The 23,642-nt window shown below is 37.3% G+C and overlaps 1 protein-coding gene across 1 annotated transcript; it reads left to right on the plus strand.

The window, feature by feature from the left end:
- Window positions 1-508: 508 nt before the first annotated feature.
- Window positions 509-18,858, plus strand: ACP3 (acid phosphatase 3; the record flags this gene model as incomplete). Its single annotated transcript, XM_082283221.1, has 11 exons — window positions 509-622; window positions 6,447-6,542; window positions 8,461-8,547; window positions 9,458-9,610; window positions 12,087-12,185; window positions 12,621-12,725; window positions 13,752-13,884; window positions 15,295-15,377; window positions 17,041-17,147; window positions 17,719-17,888; window positions 18,740-18,858. The coding sequence occupies 11 exons, from the start codon at window positions 509-511 to the stop codon at window positions 18,856-18,858; spliced, it is 1,266 nt and encodes a 421-aa protein (XP_082139347.1).
- Between the last annotated feature and the right edge of the window lie 4,784 nt (window positions 18,859-23,642).

A 23,642-nucleotide genomic window follows, 5' to 3' on the forward strand; every position in this document is an offset into this window, starting at 1 on the left:
CACATGAAATGTTGTTTTAAATAATTATTCTGATTTCACAGTGATAATGTGGAAGAGGACAAACAAATGAGGGGAAGGAAGCTGAAAAGTGGACTGGCTGAGCAGCAAAGAGAAACAGTATTGCCTAGCTCTTGGTTCTGAGCTCATCCTCATGGCCATGCTATAGTTTGGAAAAATTCCAAGCACTGAGAAGTCAAAACAGAACAGGTAGGTTGAAGCATTAGGAATGCTCAGCAATTCCTTTGTATTTTAACTTCATCCTTACACCCCAAAAGAGAAAAATATTACAGGAAAAAAAGGAACTGAATTATGATTTCATTTAAAAGAATGTAAACAGTAATTTGAAAACAAAGGGCGATGCAATTTGTTGCGTAGTCACACAACATTCCTCTTGGATTTGAAATGCACCGGCGGCAGTTCCACCCCTTCTGAAAGTACAGCCTGACGTCTCACAGTTCAGCCTGAGCAGCTGCTGGAGCTACAAAGCCTTTTTTCCTCTTCTGTCAGCATGGGTGTGATATGGCTTCCCAACCCGTCTAGGATCCTGTGTTTTTCTTTTCACATTATTCTCATTCTGCTTCAACAGACTACTGCAGCACGAGAACTGAAGTTTGTGGTTGTAGTAAGTAGATTTGTTCTCTGTTTTGTTGTGGGGAATACAGGGACAGAATTACATGTCTGTTGAATCAGACAAGGTGTGCAGTTGCTTTGCCTGTCTTCAAACTTTAACTACTGCTGCCCTTTTGCTTACTGAGCTTAAAGACCTTACTTAAAGAAAGACAAAAATGTCTCCAATTATTAGAATTTTCATCTCCTAAGCTCCGGTTATTATTCCAAGATAACTGACTTTGTGGTAGATGCATAGTGCAGAGGAGTTAAGAGATGCAAAGTCTACATTTACCTATTCTTCCTTAGTTTAAGCTGACACTCCAATGCATAATGTGAGAGCTGGTGATTATGGACTACCTCTTCTATGCTTGGAAGCTGAAGCTTATGATGTTACAGAAGTTATCACCCAAAAACACACACAAATTTCCATTTCACAATAACTGTGTTGTCACAGCAGTACACTGAGAACAGAAATAGATAGGCATTTTTATGCAGAGATTTGACATGTGTTGCATTAACTTCAGTTAGGCTGCAAACAGACTTTAATAATTCTTTTGCTGGTCCATTTCTTATTTCAAAGTAGCTAAACACTACTTCAATGCCACTTTCTCAAATATCTCTAGAAAAAGAGAGATTAATTCAATGTAATACTTTGGATCATGAAGGTTGAACCATAGTCCTTTTCATTTTTTTTTTTTAAATAAAAGGTATAATGATAAAGAATAGTTAGCCCAAAGGAATATTTTCTATACAGAGTTGAGGGGATTGGAATAAATTTTTATAAATAGGCAATTGAAGATCTTCTCCTTCAGCCTTTCTCTGAGACATTATGTGTGCATACAGGTAAGAGGCAGAAGTACTGTGTTCCAAACATACCATCTGACCCTAGAAAAAGTATTTCATGTACAGTTGTCTATTGGCTGCATTGTAGATGCACAGCTTGGAGGGAGGCCAGAGTGCACAGGAAAAACCAGTTCCTACTTCTGCTGAGACACCACACATAGCAGGGACCCAACGCTAATTCCAGTAACATTCTGTATATAGCAATATACTTAAATGTTGTTTCAATGATAACAGGGAGAAATGGACACACAGATGAAAACAGCATGCCTTGGAGCATTAACTCCTTGAGAGGAATGAGATTTTTATTGAATTGTAGCTATTACTGTGTTCTGACAATGTCGTGGTTTTGCAGAGAGTTACTGGAAATGCTTACCATTATGGAGATAGAGGCTTCTTATCCAAAATCATCTGCTTACCATAACTGTGCAGCCACCTAACAAAAAAACCCCCAATTTCTAGGGTAGCTTGTCACAATAAACATTAAAATAGTCAAAAAATTTCATTTAACCTGTCTTCCTTTTAATCCTGTTACTTTTGTTTAGGCTGACCAATCACCTAAAAAGTTACAATAGGTTTAATCTTATCACAGTATAAATTTTCTTTTCTCAAGTCATCATTTACGTATACTCTAATTTTGCCTTTTGAACTCATTAATTGAATTTTCGTAGGAACAGAATTACTAGCATAAATAAATAGGATAGGAACTGACCCCAGAGCATATCACTGATATAATGGGATATAATGGAGATATTGCTACAGTCAAAGCAAGTCTAAAAGGCATCTTTCTGAGATAATTGAACAGCCATTCTCCAGCTCTCCTATGTAAGTTACTACATTTTCACCTGGGAGTATTACTGCATTGTGAAAATTGTCACAATGACTTTTTAAAACTTTCTTAGCAGAACTGCACAATATAAAATACATCTGCAGAGGAGAAGAAAAACAGATAAGTGTTTGCTTTTGCTCACTTCTAGAACTGTGCTGTGCCTGGGAAACTGTCTCACTCTCTCCTCACACTTCCAACTTTGTGCTGATTCTGTGCGGTTTGGTTATTGGCCACAAGTTCTTTTGTCTGAAAAGCTCTAATTCAAGCCAATTTGTGGAAAGGCTTTTTAAATTTCCTTGTTTACATGTAAACACTAGCCTTCACCATAACTCTTTTGCATTGAATTTAAGATTAAAGGCAGAATTTAAATTTAAACAACTTTAGGGCAATCAGGCACCCAAGTAGAAATGAAATACTGATTTATTGCCTCTGTTTAAAGAAGTTCTTCCCTGTAACTTCTGCCTCTACACACGCACACATTTCACCTGTCATATATAGAAAGAGGTGTGGTTGCTGAGGTACTGTGATTTCATCATGTCTTTCTTACAACTCAGGATAGGAAGTGTTGACTGAGCGTGTTAACTCTGAGCATGATTTGTCTAATCAAGCCAAGTCATCTGAAACTTTGACTAAGCATGCTCAGTATTTCTACATCTCTGGTTTCCCTGAACTGGCAGCATGATGGTTCCATTTGACTTTTGTTTCTTCATTCCTATTGCTGGCTTCAAAGTAAGAAATCTTTTTGTTTGAAGTTAAGTCTGTTAATAAAAGTGTCTGCAAGAGGCTCACTATCACTCAGAGATAGATACTTCACTGTAATTCATGGCATTTCTAAAGGAAGATCTTACGTATATATGTGTATACTACACGTGCCATATTCTCAGTTCACCCTCTCCCCTGCACCAGTTTGCCTCCAATGTGATTTTTCACCTGACAACAATGGAAGCAAATGCTGGCCAAAGTCTGAGTCATGTGACCATTTTCATATGAAGTGATCACACTCACAAAGTTACCAAGAGTGAATGGATGAACCCAGACACCAAATCAGGTTCAAGCTGTATCAGAGTGGAAGGAAAGGGTAATGGATTTGGTAATTATCCACCTATTGCTTTTGAGAACTGAGGCAAAGCACTTCAAAAAGGAGTGCCAAAATTAATATAGCAAGCAGATCTGCTTTGCTCTTCTTGTGTACATTCCCCTCACCCTCCCTTCTTTCTTGATTTCTGGTGTCTTTTCACCTTTTATGATGCTTCCTTTCTCCTTTTCTCTCATTCTGCCATGTTCTGTGTCTTCTGAAAGGTCAGGAAGGCAATCTGTAGGCCAGGAGTAATAAATGCTGCAGCACAAATGTTTTTAAGTTAATTTGAAGAATCAAATCATTTTTAACAAAGATGAAATTATGAGTGTTCAGAAACACATATTGATGAGTAAGGCATGATCTGTAGGGATACACCTTCTTTTCCTATCAGGTGTTCTAATGAACACCTACAATCTGGTGTTCTAATGAAAAACACAGTTTCAAATTTTTAAAAAAGTCTCCTAAGACGTAGCTATGAGTGAATAAGTTAGTCTTTTAGGTTAAGTGGTTGTCCACACCGTCATTGTTTCATTTGCAACTGCAGCTTGAGCAAGGTCATTTTCAGAAGTAGCAAGGTTTGAGCACATACAAAAATCATTTGGCTAAGAAGCTTTGTCCTTCAATTCCTAAAAACAGGGTTCTGCTTTTTTAAGTGTTTGTTCCCTACTTGCTGCTCCAGCTTAGTATTCATATCATATTTATGTGACACCTTGCAATGAAGGTGCAGAACTACGAACAAGGAGGTGAACTCTTTCTTACTTTGTGTGGACTTAAAGAAACTGTGCTTCTTTTTAGAAGAACACACCCTCCACTCCTTCAATTTCTTAAGGTTACAAAGAAATGAAATACTATTCTTTATATCTCCTGCTCATATATTCAATATATCTTTTGATCTTGATCTTTTTGCACACTAACGTCTATTCAGGTAAAATGCTACTCTGTTCCGGCTTGTTGAAAGCTTTTAGGGGTTGAGTGTCGTGACTTGTAGAATGACTGTTGTGACACGCTCAGGGTTATGTCATACTTTAAACATAAAACATCACAAACCAGTATTTAAAATCTAACACATTGTCAGTAATTTTTCAATAATAAAAAGGGCATATTTATTGGCCAAGTGTGGATCTATTGTTAAATACTGCCTAAAATAGACATAAAAAATAGTCATTTAAACATGTCAGTCAGTTTGAGCAGCCATCAGTTACCCATAGAAATGCTTTTCTGTGAAGTTGAATAATTTAACAAGAGAGGATGCAGCTATATTGTAATAGGGAATTAAACGTTCATTCTTCACACAGGCACCAGCGTGTCCAGAAAAACTTATGAATCCTACCTGACACCTATGTATGCCAGCATAAGGAAATGTGCAGCAGTACAAAAGTCCTTCTCATTCATTTTTCTTGCACACAACTGAATCAGCCACCAGACAGTGTAGCTCTTTACTTATTCTCCTGTTCACTATGGGTGCACTGAGAAATTGTTATCAAGAACCAACTGAGATTCCAAATTAGTAAGAAAATAGATTTAAAGATAACTAAAAATTGCATAGAGAAGGAAAATAAAACCCCAAACAACAAACTTCATGATGAGGGTGAAAAATCCTCCTTGATTTGCTGCAAAATATTCATTTTGAGTTGCCAACATTGTCAGTGAAATTCAACTAGCAAAACAAAAAACATAATAAGCAGTCTTCTACATGGTTCTAATGGTAACTTAGACTCTAGCAAACTGTGTTGTCTATTATAGAAAATGAACAGAGGGAGAAATCTAATTATATTTGCCTTTAATGGATAGTATTTTCCATCTCTGAAGTACCTGCTCTAGCACAGGTTTGTTCACATTAATAGAGAAGGCTGATGGAAAGGGTGTGTGTTGTAATTAAAACATTAAGTCACACCACTGGTGTTTACTTTGAAAAATATAAACATGAAACACCTCCCAGTGGGAGTGGCAAACTAACTAGAGTGTACAACCCTCTCTGATGTCTGGGTAAGAATGATGTGGCTTAATGAGGCAGTGGAGAGTATTAACTATAAACAAATTATATACCACTGAGGTTTTAAGGAATAAATGTAATTTTATTAACAAATATACCAGGCTGCTACATTGTCATTTTATTGTGCTAAGAACATTGATAAGCAAAGGTAAATTTTTCCAAAAGTTTGAATCAGCATCCTGGCAGCTTGTCTGGAGCCCTGTGAATTTGTATTCCAGCATTTCCTTTCATGTGAAACTTTTGTGAATTTAATTTTTCTAAGCCCATACATCATATGCTTAGAGGGGATAATTCAGTTTTTCAGAATATTTTAATTTAGGGTTGTCATTTTCTTTGTATGCTGGAATAAAAATACAAAAAAGGTTCATTTAATTTTTTTTTTATTAAAAATCGTATGATTGAATGCATCACACTAATATTGACCATGCTGGAGTGTCCAGGATAGTAAAGGAACCAAACTCTTTGCTCTCACGGAATTTGATAGAATTTGATAGAAATAAAATCCTACAGATTTTCAAAAATATTTTTATATGTGTATGTAGAAGTATTAATAATGGAAGTATTAATTAAGATAACAATGTGAATGTTTATACTCTTTCATCTTTATATTTTAGGATGATTGAGAAATTGAGCATAAGATCCATGTGTACATAGAAATACTTTTAAAGATACTTCTATGAAAAAAACAGTTACTGGAAAATTTCAAATGTCTATGACAAAGAAATGAAATACTAATCTAAGTACATCAGTAACTGGTTTAATATTCAGAAGTGCTGAGTTTCCAAAATTCAGTCAGATTTCCTGTCTAGAGGCCTAGCTGTGAACGTAATCCCAACATCAACATCTTGGGTGATTAATTTTATGTTCTAGGAGGAAGAATCACCAGGCTTATGCCCACTTAATTCCTATCTAATTATACATATTCTTGAATGTAAAGGATGTATTCACATCCTACTTGACCAGGCTTCTGCAGACTCTCTAATGTTTTCATTTGAAAAATTACACTGGAAGTATAATGTATGCTTGACTTCTAGTTAGATAAGAAAGGATTGTTAACAGTAATGAACTCAAGGGTTTTTTACTGGTTACATTGTTAGGTTTTCCGACATGGTGACCGAACGCCAATTGTAAACTTTCCAACTGATCTACACAAAGAAAGCGAATGGCCCCAGGGGTTTGGACAGCTCACCAAGGTAGGTTGACTTCCTTAGAAGAACTTACAAATGCTACTAAAAGAGGAAGTGGGGAGATGTTTTTTGTGTGTGTCACTAAAGCATTTGCAAATCCCAAGTTCTGATAGTTGCTATTAGCAAATACCAAAACCAGTAATTCATAAACATTTTTACAATGTTATTAATTCAGCTATTGTTGAATTGAAATCTTGTTCACCATAACTTTATAACTACCTTCCTAAAAGTAACAACTTCTTGATAGTGCATCTGCATTCAAATAAATGGCAAGTTTAAACACTGTACTGTTAACATTGATGAAGTTCTAATGACCATTAAGCACTGAGCCCTGTGACAGAGCAAAGGCATGACACCAGCCCGCAGTGAGGAGTCCACATCTCATCATTGGACTGACAACCACAAAACAACAGAAGACTCGCAGGAGAAGGTTGCTTCTGGGGACAACGTGTCTTCTAACAAGGCCACTTGTTGTCCAGAGTTTCACTAGGATGCTCTGAACCTACTTGTTGCTCTGGCATTTTAACATCAAGCCTTAGCTCTTTGACCGTATTTGACATATGAAGCTCTGGAGCATAAAGAAGCCAATGCATTTCCTAATAACACTTTGTCATAGTGCAGAAATATGAAACAGAGACAGTTCACTGTTTAATGTTTGAAGGGAGGCTTGAAATATCTGTAAAATTCAATCACTGAAACAACGCATTACTATCTTAGGTACCTAGCTTATGTAGTAAGAAGTTCCTGCTTTGGCATTGACTTCTTTGAGAGCTTTTTGCTATTTTGCTATATTCTTAGGAACAGTAGTAAGAATGTATTTCTCTGATAGGTAGAAGTTTAAAAGTTCAGCTCAAGCTTTAGAAATTAATAACAGAAAAGACAGTGTGCAGGTGTCAGGCACACCGAGGCAAAGACAGAAAAATGCTACTTAAGGCATGAAATGTAAGCCACAAATTTACAAGGTTGAACAAATAACAGAGCAATGACAATGATAAATGCTAGGTTGTCAGTCATCCTCTCTCAGCTGTCACTAAGTGACATACATTGTAAAGGACAACGTTGATCAGTGTCTACAGATCTACAGCACCGTGGAAGCAGTATTTGTATAGAATCAGGAGCATTGCCTTTCTGTAGCAGATTTTGCAATCTTAGCATTTCTGAACATATAATTTCTTCATAGATATAAGTGAACATTTCTGTTAAAAATTCTAGATCACCTGAAACATACACAGTTGTTCTGGTTTTGGCTGAGAGAGAGCTGGTATGGGGCTCTGTTTTGGTTTTGTGCTGAAAACAGTGCTGATAATACAGGGATGTTTTTGTTACTGCTGAGCAGGGCTTACACAGATTCAAGGCCTTTTCTGCTTCTTGTACCACCCTGAGTTTGTCTGGGGGTGCACAAGAAGTAGGGAGGGGATACAGCTGGGACAACTGATGCCCGCTGACCAAAGAGATATACTGTACCATATGGTGCCATGCTCAGCATATAAAACTTGGTGGAGAAGGAGAAAGGGGCAGACATTCATCTTGATGTCATTTGTTTTGCCAAGTAACTGTGATGGAGCCCTGCTTTCCTGGAGGCTTAACACCTGCCTGTCCATGGGAAGTGGTGAATAAATTCCTTATGCTGCTTTGCTTGCATGTTTGGCTTTTGCTTTGCATATCAAACTGTCTTTAAACCCTTGAGTTTTCCCACCTTCACTCTTCTGATCCTCTCCCTGATTTCAACAGGGGAGAGTGAGTGAGCAGTTGTGTGGTGTTCATTTGCCAACTGGGGTTAAACCACAATAACAGTATGTTGTACAGTTAATGACCACTTAAAAGCTGATTGCTAATGACAAAAAAAAAAAAAAGATAAGACATTTCTACATTAAAAGCCTCCAGTCACCTTAATCTGGTAGTCACCCATATGCTTGCCTTACAGATTGGAATGCAGCAGCTATTTGAACTCGGACAGTACATGAGGAAAAGATATTCCAGCTTCTTGAACAGCACATACAACCGGCAAGAGGTATAGAGCAGATCTGTCTGGAGCACATTTCTCTGGCATAGCAGAACTATGGACTTATAAAAGCACATTATCATACTCATTTCATTAATGGAGAAATTAAGGTAACAGAAGAACATTTTTGAAAGTCAGACTTATGTCAAGTTAAAAACAGAATAAAGTCTAACTTTCAGCTCTTAATTCTGTTTGGGTCTTTCCCAGCCTAATTTTCCCACACTGAACAGCTCCACACCACCGAATGGGTTGGGAATTTATACAGTGACCCATTATTGTTTTACCCTGTTGAAAGATAAATGCCTGTCCAGTCATGTGATGGGCCATGCTTACATACTTCATCCTGTAAAAGAGAGGTCTAACAGCTGTTTGGATGTGATTATCATACACTAAAGATCCATCATGGGGAAGACACCACTAACATTTTGATCTATATAGGAGGGATGCATTATGGGAAGGTATGAAAGACCTTTGCTATGCTTTCAAGAGATGTTTATAAGTACCTTAATATTCCTGAGGTATCACTGATAGATCATAGAATCATTTAGGTGGGAAAAGACCTTTATGAATTTCAAGACCAACTGTTAACCTGTCCACCACTAAATCATGTCCCCATGTCTACATGTACCAATGTTTTTCTGAATCTCAAAAGATAGAGAACTTTCTTCTTTGAAATGATGCTTTCTTATTCTCTCAGTTCAGTCTGAGGGTTAGATTCCAAATTAAAAGATGCTTTGGCAATTCCATTTATGAAACTGAAGTAGGGCCCCGGAAAGCTGAGTTACGGTTTCACTGTTTTGACTTTATGTAAACACATAAAACTGGAAACAAGAAGTCAGGATTGACAAGTTGGGTAAAATTTCCCTATTATTATTACAGTTTCCATTTCATCTTTAATTCTTTGCCATTCTATTTTCAGTTTTACATCCAAAGTACAGATTATGATCGCACCATTATGAGTGCCCAGTCATACCTTTCCGGCCTCTTTCCACCAACTAGCAGCCAAATTTGGAACCCTGAGCTTCTCTGGCAACCCATTCCAGTTCATATTTTTCAAAAATCAGCAGAGCAGGTGAGTACTGGCTAGAAGCATTCTATAAAGTCTTAAACTTTCACATAAGCAAAAAAAAACAGAAAAAAAAGGAAAAAAGCTAAAAACCATTTTTATGCTTTTTGAGTTCAATATAACAGAAAATACCAAATGCAGCTACTGGCTGACAAGTATGTCATAGGTCAACTGTAATAGCTACATGAAAATCCTCCTTCCATAGTTGCAGAATACCTGAATAGTCATATACCCTACCATTTTCTCCAAGGTCATTCCTTCTGACCAGAACACTTTTGGACAGTATTCTGGGGAAGTTGCCCTAAGTCTTTACAGGAAACAAGCGCTTTTCTAAACACCATTCAACTGGGCAGATCTTGTCTCTTTGGCAAGTTTGTTCCATAGTTTATTCAAGGAATTGAATTTTCACCAGCCACTGTAATGACCTCAAAATTATTACCTTCCTATTCTGGTAGCATTTAGGCATTCTAATTACAGACAAGGGCTCTTTTATGCTCAGTGCTATAGAAACATTTAATGAAACCCTAGCACTTCTCTTGCAGATCATAAGAGTAGACCTACCTGAATAATAGGTCCTGTAGAAAAAGTTTTCATGTAGCTCTCTCTGGCTGACTCAGGTTTAGATTTTAATTTCACTTGCTCGTGACAAGGACTGTGTAAGGAACAGTGTATCCAACAGAAAGCCTCATTTATTTCTGGCTTTGAGGACAGAAGTTGACTTTAAGGAAATTTGTACAAACCCTCTATTACATAAGTGCTTGTCACCAACATCAGAGGATGGACTCAGTCTTTAGGGGGCTGCCACACCCCTCCCCCTTTGATGTTCCTCCATTCTTGGCAACCATGTCTGAAAGCAGGTACAGAGAGAAAGGGTTTCTGCAAACTGGATTAGGAAACGTGTGATTCAGCCAGAAACTTAACCCTGTTCCTCAACAGAAAAGAACGCTGTCACTGTTATTTAAATGTGGGACACCAGAGGAAATTCTTTCACCAGAAGACCAAAAAAGCATCAAAGTGGTCAGAGCTTTGGCCATATAGTACCTCAAAGCCCTTAGGGGAATCACAGTGCAATGTAATAACCTGTTTGGGGAAGGCAAGCTCATTTGTAGGAGTCTCTAGTACCTCATCACTTCTGTGGCTGCTTCAGGAATGGGTATTGACACTTCTCTCAAACACACCTCTGCAGCAACTCAAAATGCCTTTTATATATGCAAATCACCTGGAAAAAACATTGTTCCCTTGTTAAACCAAGCAGATGTTTGAAGGTATTTTCAAGCCCCAAGCAACACAAAGTGGGAAACTGAAGCCAAGTACGGTCCTGTAAAAAACCATAATCACAGCTTATTTTTAAGCCACTGAGATCTATCAAGACTTGAGAGGCAACAGTAGAGTACTGCTTAATGAAGCCAAAGGGAGTGGCTTAATTAATAACAACTAGAGAGGGATAATTAAGACATACAGCGAGAGAAACACTTGTTATTGTGTAATTAAACAACATTCCCCAGTTTCATATTGCAACTTTGAGCCTTCGTCCTCCAATGTGCTGCTGTTACAGAAAAATTACACCCTTGGAAATCCATCCAAGTGAAAGTGGGCTACGGTCAGTTGGTGGCTGCTGCCAACTTCACCTTGGAGACATGCTGGAAGTGCAGTCTGTTAATGTTATAGGATAATACTAGTGCTGGGTCAAAAATGCCCTAGTGATGTGACATAAAGTGCTGAACCAGCACAAGCTTGTTTTGTTCATCATGGCTTTTCACTGGCACTATATGCTGTATCAGGTATCATTTGTCTTTCTGCAATTGATATAAACCATACTTGACAGAGCTCAGAGTTTGAAGGATGCGTGTATTTATATGTTGTTCAGATCAAATATGTACTATCATGTGACCTTGTAATGCATACACTTGGAGTAATTAAAGTGAACCATATCTCTAAAGAACAGAGCCTTGAGGCTGATAGCCTTTTGATATTTCAGGAGCACAATTTATTTGTCACTCTCATTTCAAGTTCTGTCTATGAAGCGGTATTTAAAATGCTTACCAAAATGTACTGGGAGAGCTGGATGTGTAGATGCAGAAGCAATTCAGGTTCCAGGACCAGGTGGAGTTAAGTTATATCTGGGGGGATTCAGAAAATGAGAGGGAAATGGCTTCTTAAAATTTCTCGTCATGGACCCTGACCCATTTGTCAAAGCAATCCCCTGACAGACATGTGCAATTTATTTTTGCCAAAATCAGTTAAATTGAGGGAAATCAACCTATCATGGTATCAAGTAGCCATTGAAAAGTCAAACTACCACAGTCTATCACCTATGTAAACTCAATTCATGATTAAGGTACCCAAACAAACAATTATTGAGTAGATCAAGCACAGCCATGAATCTACCTAAAAATATTACACCATTAATCTCAGCAACAGAAAAAACAGAGGAGTGTTGATAATTTTAGAACTATTCTAAGTTTTGCTTTTCATGTTTCAGAGGTTGAATTTTCCTCTGCCCAACTGTCCCCGTTTTGATGAACTTCAGCAAGAAACACAAACATCTAAAGAATTTCAAAATAGAATACAACCATACATGGTAAGAGAAAATAAAAAAAAAACCAAACCCAAGATGTGAGAAAAAGGAAGGTAATTAAGTCATAGAAGTTACGGAATTGCATTTTTACTTTTGTTAAAATGCAAAAATAAATTGAAAAAAATTAAAACCCTGTTTAGGTTACATACTAGAGAAAGGTTTTTCACCCAGAGGGTGGTCAGGCTCCCCAGGGAAGTGGTCACAGCACCAAGGCTGACAGAGATCAAGAAGCTTTTGGACAACGCTCTCAGGCACATGGTGTGATTCTTGGGGTGTCCTGCGCAGGGCCGGAGCTGGACTCAATGATCTCTGTAGGTCCCTTCCAACTCAGCTTATTCTGTGATTCTGTGAGAATTCTGTGAAAAGGTTGGGTGCTAGTGAATCTATCTGCATGTATGCTTGAGTATTTGTAGTATACTCTTCACTTTTTCCCCACAGGGTTTTTTACAAACAATGGCCGTTAACACAGGGCTTGAACTAAACCACCTTAAAATACTGGACAATTTCCAGCTCTGGAATACATATGATACTCTACATTGTGAGGTAATAATAAATCAATAGGTGCTGGGGAAGAACGTAACTCCAGCGTCGGGGTTTCAATTAAACTAGGCAATGTGTTTTCACAGGAATGAGTTGTCTTCTCTCCTACATTTCTTTTTTTCTTTTCCTTTTTCTTTTTTTTTTTAATTTGAATCTAAGTTATATTGTAGTGTTTTGGTAAGAGATAACTGCAAAGCATGGTATACACCTTGGGAGACTGTCATTTCCATTTCATGTTTTAAGCACTGTTACCATTCCCATTATTTCCTTTTCCCCCTTCCCAATATGCTGCTATAGAATTATTCAAGTGTGCTGGCTATAATGTATTTCTGATTTTTAACAGAGAAATGAAATTATTAGCTTTAAACCATCAACATGTAAAAATGAAAATACTTAAGATTTTGAACATGAGAGATCATGAAAGATCATGACCTATCAGTTAAAAATTTTTGAGACGGTGATTGCTACCAGTTAAAAAAGCCCAAACTGACCCCAAGTATGGGATAATTCCATTTGGCCCCAGTCACTACCAGCAGTGTATTAAGGCTTTTGAACACATCCTCTACAAACAGGTAATTAAACATGGTAAGACACTGTCACTGTTACTGTTACATGACTGGAGAGTGATACTCGTCTCTAGTTGCCCAGTGTTAGAACTGTTATGGGCACAACTGTATGGAAAGGCAGAAAAAATTAGATATTTATAACCTGAAGACCCAGAGAAAGGAAGAGAAGAAGACATATGTCTGCAATATTTCTCACCAAAAACATGTATCTCTATAGCAAGAACACATTTTACCTACAAGAAATCACCTTCACACAGGTGCTTCTGCTCTGCCCATTCACTCACTTCAGACTGATCCCCATTCCCGCAAAATGTGTTTCAGGGCATGCTCCAGAGTAAAACCACACTGAGCAAAGAATTGCAGAACAGCCTCAGAAAGTCTAAACTTAGCAGCGTGAGGGTAGATGATGGGATGATGGAAACCAATGAATTAAAAACATTCTTTTGTTTTCCTTTATCACTAGGGTATTCACAATTACACTCTCCCTGTATGGGCCACCAAAGATGTAATTGACAAGATGGAAAAACTGGCAGAATTGTCCTTACTCTCATTATTTGGGGTTTATAAAACAGAAGAGAAATCACGACTACAAGGAGGTAAATCAAAAAATGCATAGCTCTAAGAAAGGAGGAGATAATACCTCTGATAAAATGCAACATCCTGTCACTTTACTAATGCAAAATTATTCAAACAAACCCATGATTTGAAACTATGGACATTGGATGCCGTATTAAGTAAATATGTGCTGAACATTGGCACTTGCATGGACAAGATACTGCAACAAGGTGCAAAAATTAGTATCTTAAATTTTTCCAGATTATTTAAGGGATTAGGACTTTTAAAAATATAGAAATTAAGGGAATAAATCAGGCTCTCATGGTTATGATCATTACTTTTTCTTATAGTAGGTTAGATTAAGTTGTTTCTCCAACATTTCCTTGAATTGTTTCCTGTTCTTTGTTTTTCCCTTTGATGTACTGGTTATATATTGTGTCAAAACACTGGCAACACATTGGTAGCTCTCTGAGTGATATAAAGCTGCTCCAAAACAGTCTGATCAGAATAGAAGCTGAGAGATTCCAGTTATGTCTATATTGCAAGAACTACAAGAACTGGGACTACTTCTTAGTTCCAAAATGGGGGCACACAGACTGTGCTGTACCTTCTGACACTACTTCAGGACACAACCCAGGAATTTATCATATGATTCCCAGGTATCCATGAGTAGGAAATCAAAACAATTGAGCTTGAATATTTGCAGGCTGGAACATTTGAGGCTAGGCTTTCTAATGCACCTACTGAGTAGCGTAGATCTAGGTAAAAAATTATTAGCAGATCTATCACCTAGGCATACACACCACTGGTCAAGACACACAGTAATTAGAGGCTCCAATCTGCAGTAAAGCCCACTAGCTGGCAGATGACCACATCACATGGCCAAGACTATTTATCTAATGTTCACTGGCATACCAGTTACATCCTCTTTGCTCAGAATGATATAAACTGTGCTTCAGGGAATTTCTGCTGCCCTCACCCATTGGCTTTAGAATACCTTTGGGCTGGAGAAGAAGTACAAAAGAGCTTTGGAAAAAATGAAGAAGCAATAATGTGTTACTTGTTGGAAGTAAACAGTTAAAATACTTCTTCGCCATGTAGAGACGAAGAGACCAGCACAGTTGTCATTATTTCAACACTACAAACAAACAAAAAAAAGGATGGAGAGGAGATCTCAGCATAACAGAACTGGAAGTGTCATTATCCCCAGTCCTCAGGATGGTTCTAGATGATTTCCTGTGATCCTACCTCTTCACTTGACCTGGATGATGAATCATATATTTCTCCTCTGTAATATCTTCTCTGGAGTTACAAAATTTTAGTAAACTAAAAAATGAGTATGAGGCCTGAGTAGATGTCTTAGATTTGATAGTCACAATATTTTGTCTTTTTTGTTTCCATTCATACATTATACCTTCATTTTCCACTTCCTTTTTTCCCATCTTTTTAAGGTGTCCTTGTGAATATTATTTTAAACAGTATTAAACAAGCTGTCAATTCTTCAAAACCAAGAAAAATGGAGGTCTACTCTGCAGTGAGTATTTTGATCTTTCATAAATCTTGCTGTGATTTTTCCAGTAAAGTAAGTTAAATGAAAGAATAATATAATACAGTTTAAGTCAGCTAACAAGCTGAACACCAATCAGTGCAAGAACACAGTATAGGCACGAATCTCACCTCGGTTTCAGTTAAACTATATTTGGCAAAGAAAACTATGCATTTTACCATTCATTATTCCTACAACTTAATGGTGCAGTTTCTATTAGCTGCATCTTTCCTGAAGTGCTCCAAAGATACTGGCACATAGCAGAACTTCAGCTCTGCCTCCAAACCTCTCTGTGGGTTCTTTTTTATTACTACTATTATTATTTTATTTATTTTAGAGGGTGAAGAGGGCCATTTTCATCAGGCCAAGATCTGCTTAGCTCATTCATTATTCTGTCTCTAACAAGGGCCAAAGGCAGGGATGAATGTGAGAATAATGCCAGGAGAGAGTGATAAAACCTTCCAGCAATCTGTGTCTTAGGGACTTCCTGAAACAGAATCTCTCTGTGTTTAGTATCTCTTGACAGACTGTCTTCTTTCAGCTTACCTAATCACTTTTTAAATGCATTTATACTTTTGGATTCTGCAACATCCTGTGACAATGACTTCAATGTTAAACACACTTTATTCACTTTTTCTGGGTCACTCATGAATTTACTATTGTCGGTCATTCCTCTTCCAGATTTCCTTTTCCAAGACAGAGTCCTACCCTATTTAATCTTTTCTCATATAGAAACTACTTGATACCTCAAATCTTTCTCACTGTCCTTTCTACACGTTTCTAGTGCTACTACGTTATTTTTCAAAAGGAAAAAGCAGTGCATCCAGATTTTTCACTTCTGCTTTAATATCTTGAGTACAAGTATACTGTTATTTTTGAAACTGATCAGCCTAAAAAATTCCAGAACCTGAATAATAATTAAACCATAGCTGCTAGACTATAGCATAAATAGGTCTAGCAGATATATATATATCTAAAGATGCTTGCAAAATTTATTCATCAAAGTGTTTGGACTTCCTGCCTTCAGCTCCTGTTCCTATGACCCCTGCAAGATGGGGATAACGGGTAGATGAAGAAACTGCAGGTGGGTGGGTAACTGATTCCATAAAAATAGAAGTCAAACTGAGATTTCATAGTATGAATCCAAACAGAAGGAACAATTGAAAACATTCTGAAGTGGAAGCAAGGAGAATAGTCTTTGCACACAACTATTTGTCTGGTATACTACCTGAAAAAAATTACTTGTACTTTCACTTGAAATGCCTTAGAATATACTACCTTACACTGCCTTAATCTGACCTTGGAACAAAAAACACTACTGAAGGAAGGAAAAGAGAAAATGCACTGAAAAACTAAATTTATTACTCAGACCACATCTTGCTTTCCTTCAGTATCTGTCTTCAAAATCCTGCCAGATGGTGTAAGACACATACTGCAGAAACTCTTTGGAAGTGCCTCCTGCTGTCTGTAGTAATCAGTTAACATGTTTTTCCCAATGGTGAATATACTGAACACATTTTTATGGCCAAATTTACACAGGTTTTCTTTTATCTTGACTTCCACTTCCTCTCTACTCTTGTCTCATTACTCTGGGTGAATGGTAGTTGACTTAATTGAGTGTAAAGGGTGGATATTTTTTTTTCTCCAATAGCATGACACCACAATTGGGGCCCTCCAGATTGCTCTCAATATTTTCAATGGAAAACTGCCACCATATGCTGCTTGCCAGTTTTTTGAACTCTACCAAGAAAGCAATGGGCAAGTATCTTCTTACCTATGCAAGAAAGAGTGTTTAGAATTTGCTACCCTCTTCCCCAAAGCTATTTTTCTCTCAAATATTGTGAGGAAATACAATTTTGATTTTAATGGATACTTCACTGACCAGCCCATAGGCACAAAGTTATATTAAAACTAGAGAAAATTACATTTTCTGGATGTGCATGTGTGCTATGAAAGGCAGGAAGAAGAGGTAAAACAAGCCTTATGAGAGGGAAGTAAATGGTAAAATACATTTTCCTGATTCTTCACATGATAGCAAGAACATTTCCAAGACATAACTCCCACAGTAAGCCAGTTGGCTTAGAAGAATCCAGGGCTGGTGCCATTCAAGGAGCCTTCAGAAGGAGCTCTTCAGCTGACTGGTGACCTGAGCAGTTAAATAACCAGCTTTGGCAAAGTGGGCTTTGCAGATGTCTTTCACAAAGCCTCCATTCTTGGAGAACAGGTTCTAGAGTAGGATGTTAGAGCCTATTTCCAACATGTTGTCTCAAAGTAGGAAACCTTCTATTTAAGAACCTTTTTTAAAAAGCTTTTCAATGTTGTTAATCAGGCAATATAGCATCGAAATGCATTATCGGAACGACACTTCAAAGGATCCTTATCTACTCACTTTGCCAGGGTGCACCTCTTCTTGTCCACTTGAGAAGTTTGCTGAACTAGTTTCTCCTGTGATTACAGAAAACTGGTCAAAAGAATGTGGGAAGAAAGACAAAATGAAAGGTAGTGTAACAGTTCTGTATTTTCCACATAAGACATTAGCAGATATTTTATCAATGGCTCCAAACTTCGTACCTTTCACAGAATCAATAGATTTCCCTTTAAGTGTGGGTCAAATTTACTATGGACAAGGAATATCAGTAGAAATTAAATTAGCATATTCACTAAAGGAGCTGCCTAAAGGCCATGGCCAAAACTAGATTTCCACTTGCTGAAAATGTCTAAGAGAAGTATGGATGTGGGTGTTATACGAGTGTCTTGTGCATGTTGGATACATCAGACTTTCTGCAGATGCAAAGCAAAAACGGCTTGCAAATGCATGGTAAGATTTGTGCATCTGTATTTCTGCCATATGCACTATGTACTGAGGATACCACTGTACTCAGTTGTACAGAGTGCAGCTGATCCATGCAAATATGGTGGCTATTTGCCTTGGACTACCAACACCTGAGAGCTGATAACCTCTTCCCGCCTGAATATTATTTCTGGGAGGGAGGAGAAGAGCAAGGCAATACACGTTACTTTTCAATAGTCCCCTTACTTCCCCTGTCCTGCATATATTCATCATTTTGCTGATCCCTGATGAAACTATTTTTCCTTTTTCCATCAACTACACATAGTCCCTCCTGCCCTATGGAAATCTGGGAGTAAGATTTACCTATGTACAGGAAGCAATCTATAAATTTCCACGACTGAAGTATATGTTCTTATGTTGCATCTGTCAGTAAATGTGATCTTGCCAGAAATATTACCATTGTATATATATGTAATTAGACTGTTAGCTTTGCATCTAAAGTGGTATACACGTATGTCTTTCATTAACTCCCTTTTCATTTATTTTTTGTTCTTCACAGATATTTTCATTGGATTTAATGTTGCTGTTGGCTTGTTGTCCATTTTTAACCTTGTACTGCTCTACCTCCTTTATCATTATGGACACTGCAGGCACAGAAACAATTACCAAGACATTTAAACTGGAGGTACAAAAATGAAAGAGAGAGCAGCTAGACATCAAGAAATACTTGAAGTTTCTGATATCCATCAGTTTGCTCAGTCAAAATAATCTCCAAAGCATATTCAATAAACCTGAACAGCTGAGGTATCTGTGGCCTAGCTCCTAAAATTCTAAATGCCTGCAGTGAGAAATGCTGTAGAAATACATTATTTTAGGAATTACTGGATGGATGGAATTACTCCAATTTATATCTTTATTCTACTACTTCTATTAATCAGTCTTATATCAACCAGTGGGGTGAAGGAATGCTATTGCCTATGCTGGTTTTTTTACATTGCCTATTACCATTTAGCCCTCTGCTGCTCAGCAAGTCTTTCTTCAAAACTGCAGTCTGTAATATTTACCTTACTTCCCATAAATGGCTATTTTGTTGATGCACAGGAAAATGTTTTTAGGGAGCAGAGGCTGCAATTACTGTATGAAAAAGACTCATACCACCATTTGGACATACTGTTTCTGCCTTTATTCATGCAAATTTATGCATGATTTTTGACCTTGGCCTTCAGCTAATAAAAGTCTTCAGCCTGCTCTCTAAAGGAGTTCACCTCTACAGCTCTCACTGAAATGAGTAGAACTGGGATAATCTCTGTCACAAATACAGGCATCAAGCAAGAAGCTTATTGCAACAGCATCTTGGTCAGTGTCTGTAACTTCAATAATATGGATAAGCAAATACATTAAAATCTATTTTCTGTTGCTACACTGTTTTCCTATTTTTCTAACCTCCCAGTCATGAATGATCTTTTGCTCTGCATCTTTTCTACAATGCCTTTGTTCTCTGTCCTGCCACAGGTCCCTTCTATAATTTTATTTCTTTGAGCCACTCTTAGAATAATTCCTCAAACTACCCCTCTCTTCATTATCTTTGATTTTAAATTACAATAACTCCTTTAACTCCTTGCTCTGTTCACAATCCCATATGTTAGCAAGACATACACTAAAAGTAAGAAAACAATGATTCTGCTTTTTTTATGTTGATCTCTTCTGTGCAATGTATTTTGTTTAGATTGTAAGCTTCTAATGCTAGGGAATGTGTTTCTGTAACTGCTCTTTAGTGTCACAAACTATATGCATAATAAGCATTAATATTGCTGTATAAAATCCTACTTATTGTCATATGTTTCAAGACTGAATCAAGACTTTTTCATCCTGTAGTCCTGCAAAGCATACTGTGAATTACAATACCATGGAGAAGTCTCTTTAAAAACCAAGACAACCATACAAACAAGTGCCAACAGCAGGGTCAGGCCAACAGATATGATGAGTTCAAGCTAATGTGCTCAAGCTAATGTGTCCTGTTGAGATTTAGAAAGAGAGAAAGCTGAGAAATGGAGCTGCTTAGCTCAGACATGCATCACAGCAATGTGAATACATTGCTTCTGGACTGACTTTCACTCACATTCTGTGGGCTGCAAAGTGGAGCCCAGAAGCCTCAGTAAGCTATCGCTGAGACAGAGATCTAGAGATCAGCCCTCAAGATTACAGCTGAAATGTGATATTAAATATCATATATTAAACAGCATAAGTCAGAGTAACAAATGCTTGTGGGAATATAGCACCTCCCAAACATTGCATTTCTTGTAGTAACTTCAGCTACTGAAGTGTCCACCTTTTGAAACATTATTTCTCACTCAGTAAAAAGCTTTTAGTAGTATTCATGACATTTCCATTTTATCTATTTTAGGAAATATCATAATCAACTGATGGATTTGATTCTTACATGTTCAGGATTTTTATTGTATAACAAGTTGATGCAAAACTGTCAAAAAGATGAAAGGCTGTCGCTAAATCAGATGGATGTACAAGTTTCAGCTTGTAACTAGTAGTTTTGATCGTCATGCAAAAACTTGAAGGAATATCTATATTGCAGTCAAATGTATCAGAGCAGCTCTAGGAAACAAGCCTGAGCCAGCTTGGTAACTATTAGCAGGGTACTTACAGTGGGGAAAAGTTCAGAACAAACTGCAAAACTTATCCTGGCTCCTGTATGTGCGTATATATATAAATATACACACAGTCAGTGGTTACCTGATACTGAGCTCTGTATTGCCACAGCCACAATGCTGCTGGTACCCACTTAAGGATAAATTATGGTTTTTATTAGAGGAAGTCAGATGCTTGACAAGTGAGGATGTATCGACTGATAATGTGCAGTAAGAACCGGTTTCGAAATATTAGAAAATCAGTCGATTGCACACCTCAAGAAGCAGAATGAGACGCATTTTTTCCAAGATTGCTTCTCACAAAAAGAAGTAGATTCGGACAGAAAGTAAAATGTGAAGTGTCTGAGACATATTGTGAGGTTTATGCTGCTCAAGCCTAAGCTGTAACGAAGAATTTCAAAAGATGAGGCAATTCTTATTGCAGCAGGAGCTGTCAGGAAGGAGTTTTATTGTAGGGACACCTTTTTGTTAACAGATAGTCATACTTGAAAATGCATATGCACTTTTAGAAAGGAGCCAGCAAACACAAGTTACAGAGAATGTAATGACAGATTCCGATGATGTAACTTCAGAATTAATGAGGGTACACTAAAGATGTAATACATTAGTAAAGTAGGCCCTGAATTTCACTTATAGGAAAGATGTTTTGTCTTGCTGTATTTAAATCAAGTAAAATTTCTCCAGTGGAGTAAAAGGTTGTACATGTAGATGAGTTTGTAGCTTTTTTATTTTTTCAGCCATATTTACAATTTGCTTAGTATAATCTGCAGACTGTTTGTGATTAGAAAATATCTTGTCTCCAAGCAACTTGTGGCACTGCAATAAAGTATTTTAAAGAAACAATTCAACATTTGTAATTTTATCTTATTGAAAAACAATGGAGCTTTCAGTATGTCTAGAATTTCCAAACAAAAGTAAATGTTCAGATTTGTTGCTTCTGTAATAGATTTTTAAAGCACTTCTGCTTTGATATGAATAAAGTTGATGACATGAAGCTCTTCAATTTGCCCTCTAGCAGTGACATCAGTTGTCTCTACAATAATTACTGTAGCAACTAGACGCTCTGCAGCAGGGTTTGCTGGTGCATATAGTAGACAGTAGTGTATATGCAGGACTTTTCACCTCAGTCAGCAACAACCTCCTCTTACTGAATTGATTTTATTCTGGAACTTCTTTATTCACAGGCTTGAATATTGCACACACTGGGTAAGCACAGCACAGACTTCCAGAGTAATATCAGCTCAGCCAGGAGCACTCATGTTCATTTGTACCTGTAATGTAGGGACACTGGATCCAAATTACATTATTTCTTCTCACTTTAATACATTTTCTTAGCTGGGGTAAAATACAGAAAGCAGAATGACAAATGCACTCTATTTGAAAAAAAAATAAAAGAAAGAAAAAAAATCTATTCAGTCCAAAAATTCTTAAGTCTGGATTAAAAACCAAAAGAGAGGAGTTATGTTTCTAAATTTTTCTCCACAAACAAAAAATGCTAAAATTTCTACTTTACAAGGAACATTTATGATTTACCATGCTGGAATTTGAAAGTGATGATGAGAGCAAAGACTGGATTGTTCTTAGGTCTTGGCCCATACAAATCCATGCTGAGGTGATGTCAGCAATATTGCGTTAAGATTTTATTATTGGCATGGAAGAGTTGAAACTACTGTACTCCTTATTGCATTTCTAATAAAGATGGACATGAAAGATGGACATTTACCTACAAACAGATAACTTTATTGATTGAGACGCTAATGCTTCTTCATCAGAAATTGCCAAGTATTAATACTCAAAGAGATAAACATGAGTGGCTATTGAAATAATAGCACATCACTTGAACTATTCCATTACATGGTCTCTTCTATGACAAGGCAAGTTCACCTCCAAAGGAGTTATAGCACTGGAAAGACTTGCAAGATCACGTCTGGGAGATCAAGTACAGTTGGAAAGACAGTTAAAAAGTCAAACTCCTGTTTTGCTAATTTCTGTAACTACTCTTAACAGAATGACTCTACCTTTTCTCCTGAGACTCAGTGCATTATCAAATTTGTCCACCCTGCAGACTGAGGTTCCAGTGGTCTTTTAAAAAAATCTGTAGAGAGCAGAACGATGCCATTTATCAGCTCAAAGTAGCTAGAGGCAAAAGAAATTGTCCTGGCTTCGTCTCTCTGTGTATTTAGTTGTAGTCATTTGCACGTCAAAAAAAAGGTAATTTCTATGTGCTCTGTTTACAGCAGCTAAATCTGTTGCTCTCTTCCTACAGTGAGCCCTTGACTTCAGAGGACTCAGCAAATCTCCCAGCTCATCTACCCTATAAACTGAAACTATGGAAAGAAAAGTTGTAAAAGGCAGTCTGATCATAAAGTCTTTTCTTTAGGAAGATGAGAATAAATATGGACTGTAATTTAAGGTCCAAACAGACAAGTTCTCCATTCTCTAATATACAAGTCTTGACAGCATTTGGATAATTACAGACAGACTAGCAAAATTCCATAATACCTACAACTGTTGAGCTGTCTGAGGACAGTGCCAGTACTTCTTGGAAGTGGAACTCCTTTATTCTTTCCATTCTAAGGCATTCTCGCAGTTTCTCCTGGCTGCTCTTCAGGAAGCAGCAAGAACTGAAGCAGATCTGAAGCCTACATCTTGGTCAAAATGTTTGAAACACATGCATTTAAGATTAAAATAGATATGATTTTACTTGTTGTACAACCGTTTCTTCACTTGTTGAATTAGAATATATATACAGAAATACTTTTACAATACAGGCCAACTCCTCCAGGGCAGTTAAATCAA

This window comes from Coloeus monedula (genome assembly GCF_965178545.1).
Source record: "Coloeus monedula genome assembly, chromosome: 1".
In the NCBI taxonomy this organism is placed as follows: Eukaryota; Metazoa; Chordata; class Aves; order Passeriformes; family Corvidae; genus Coloeus; species Coloeus monedula.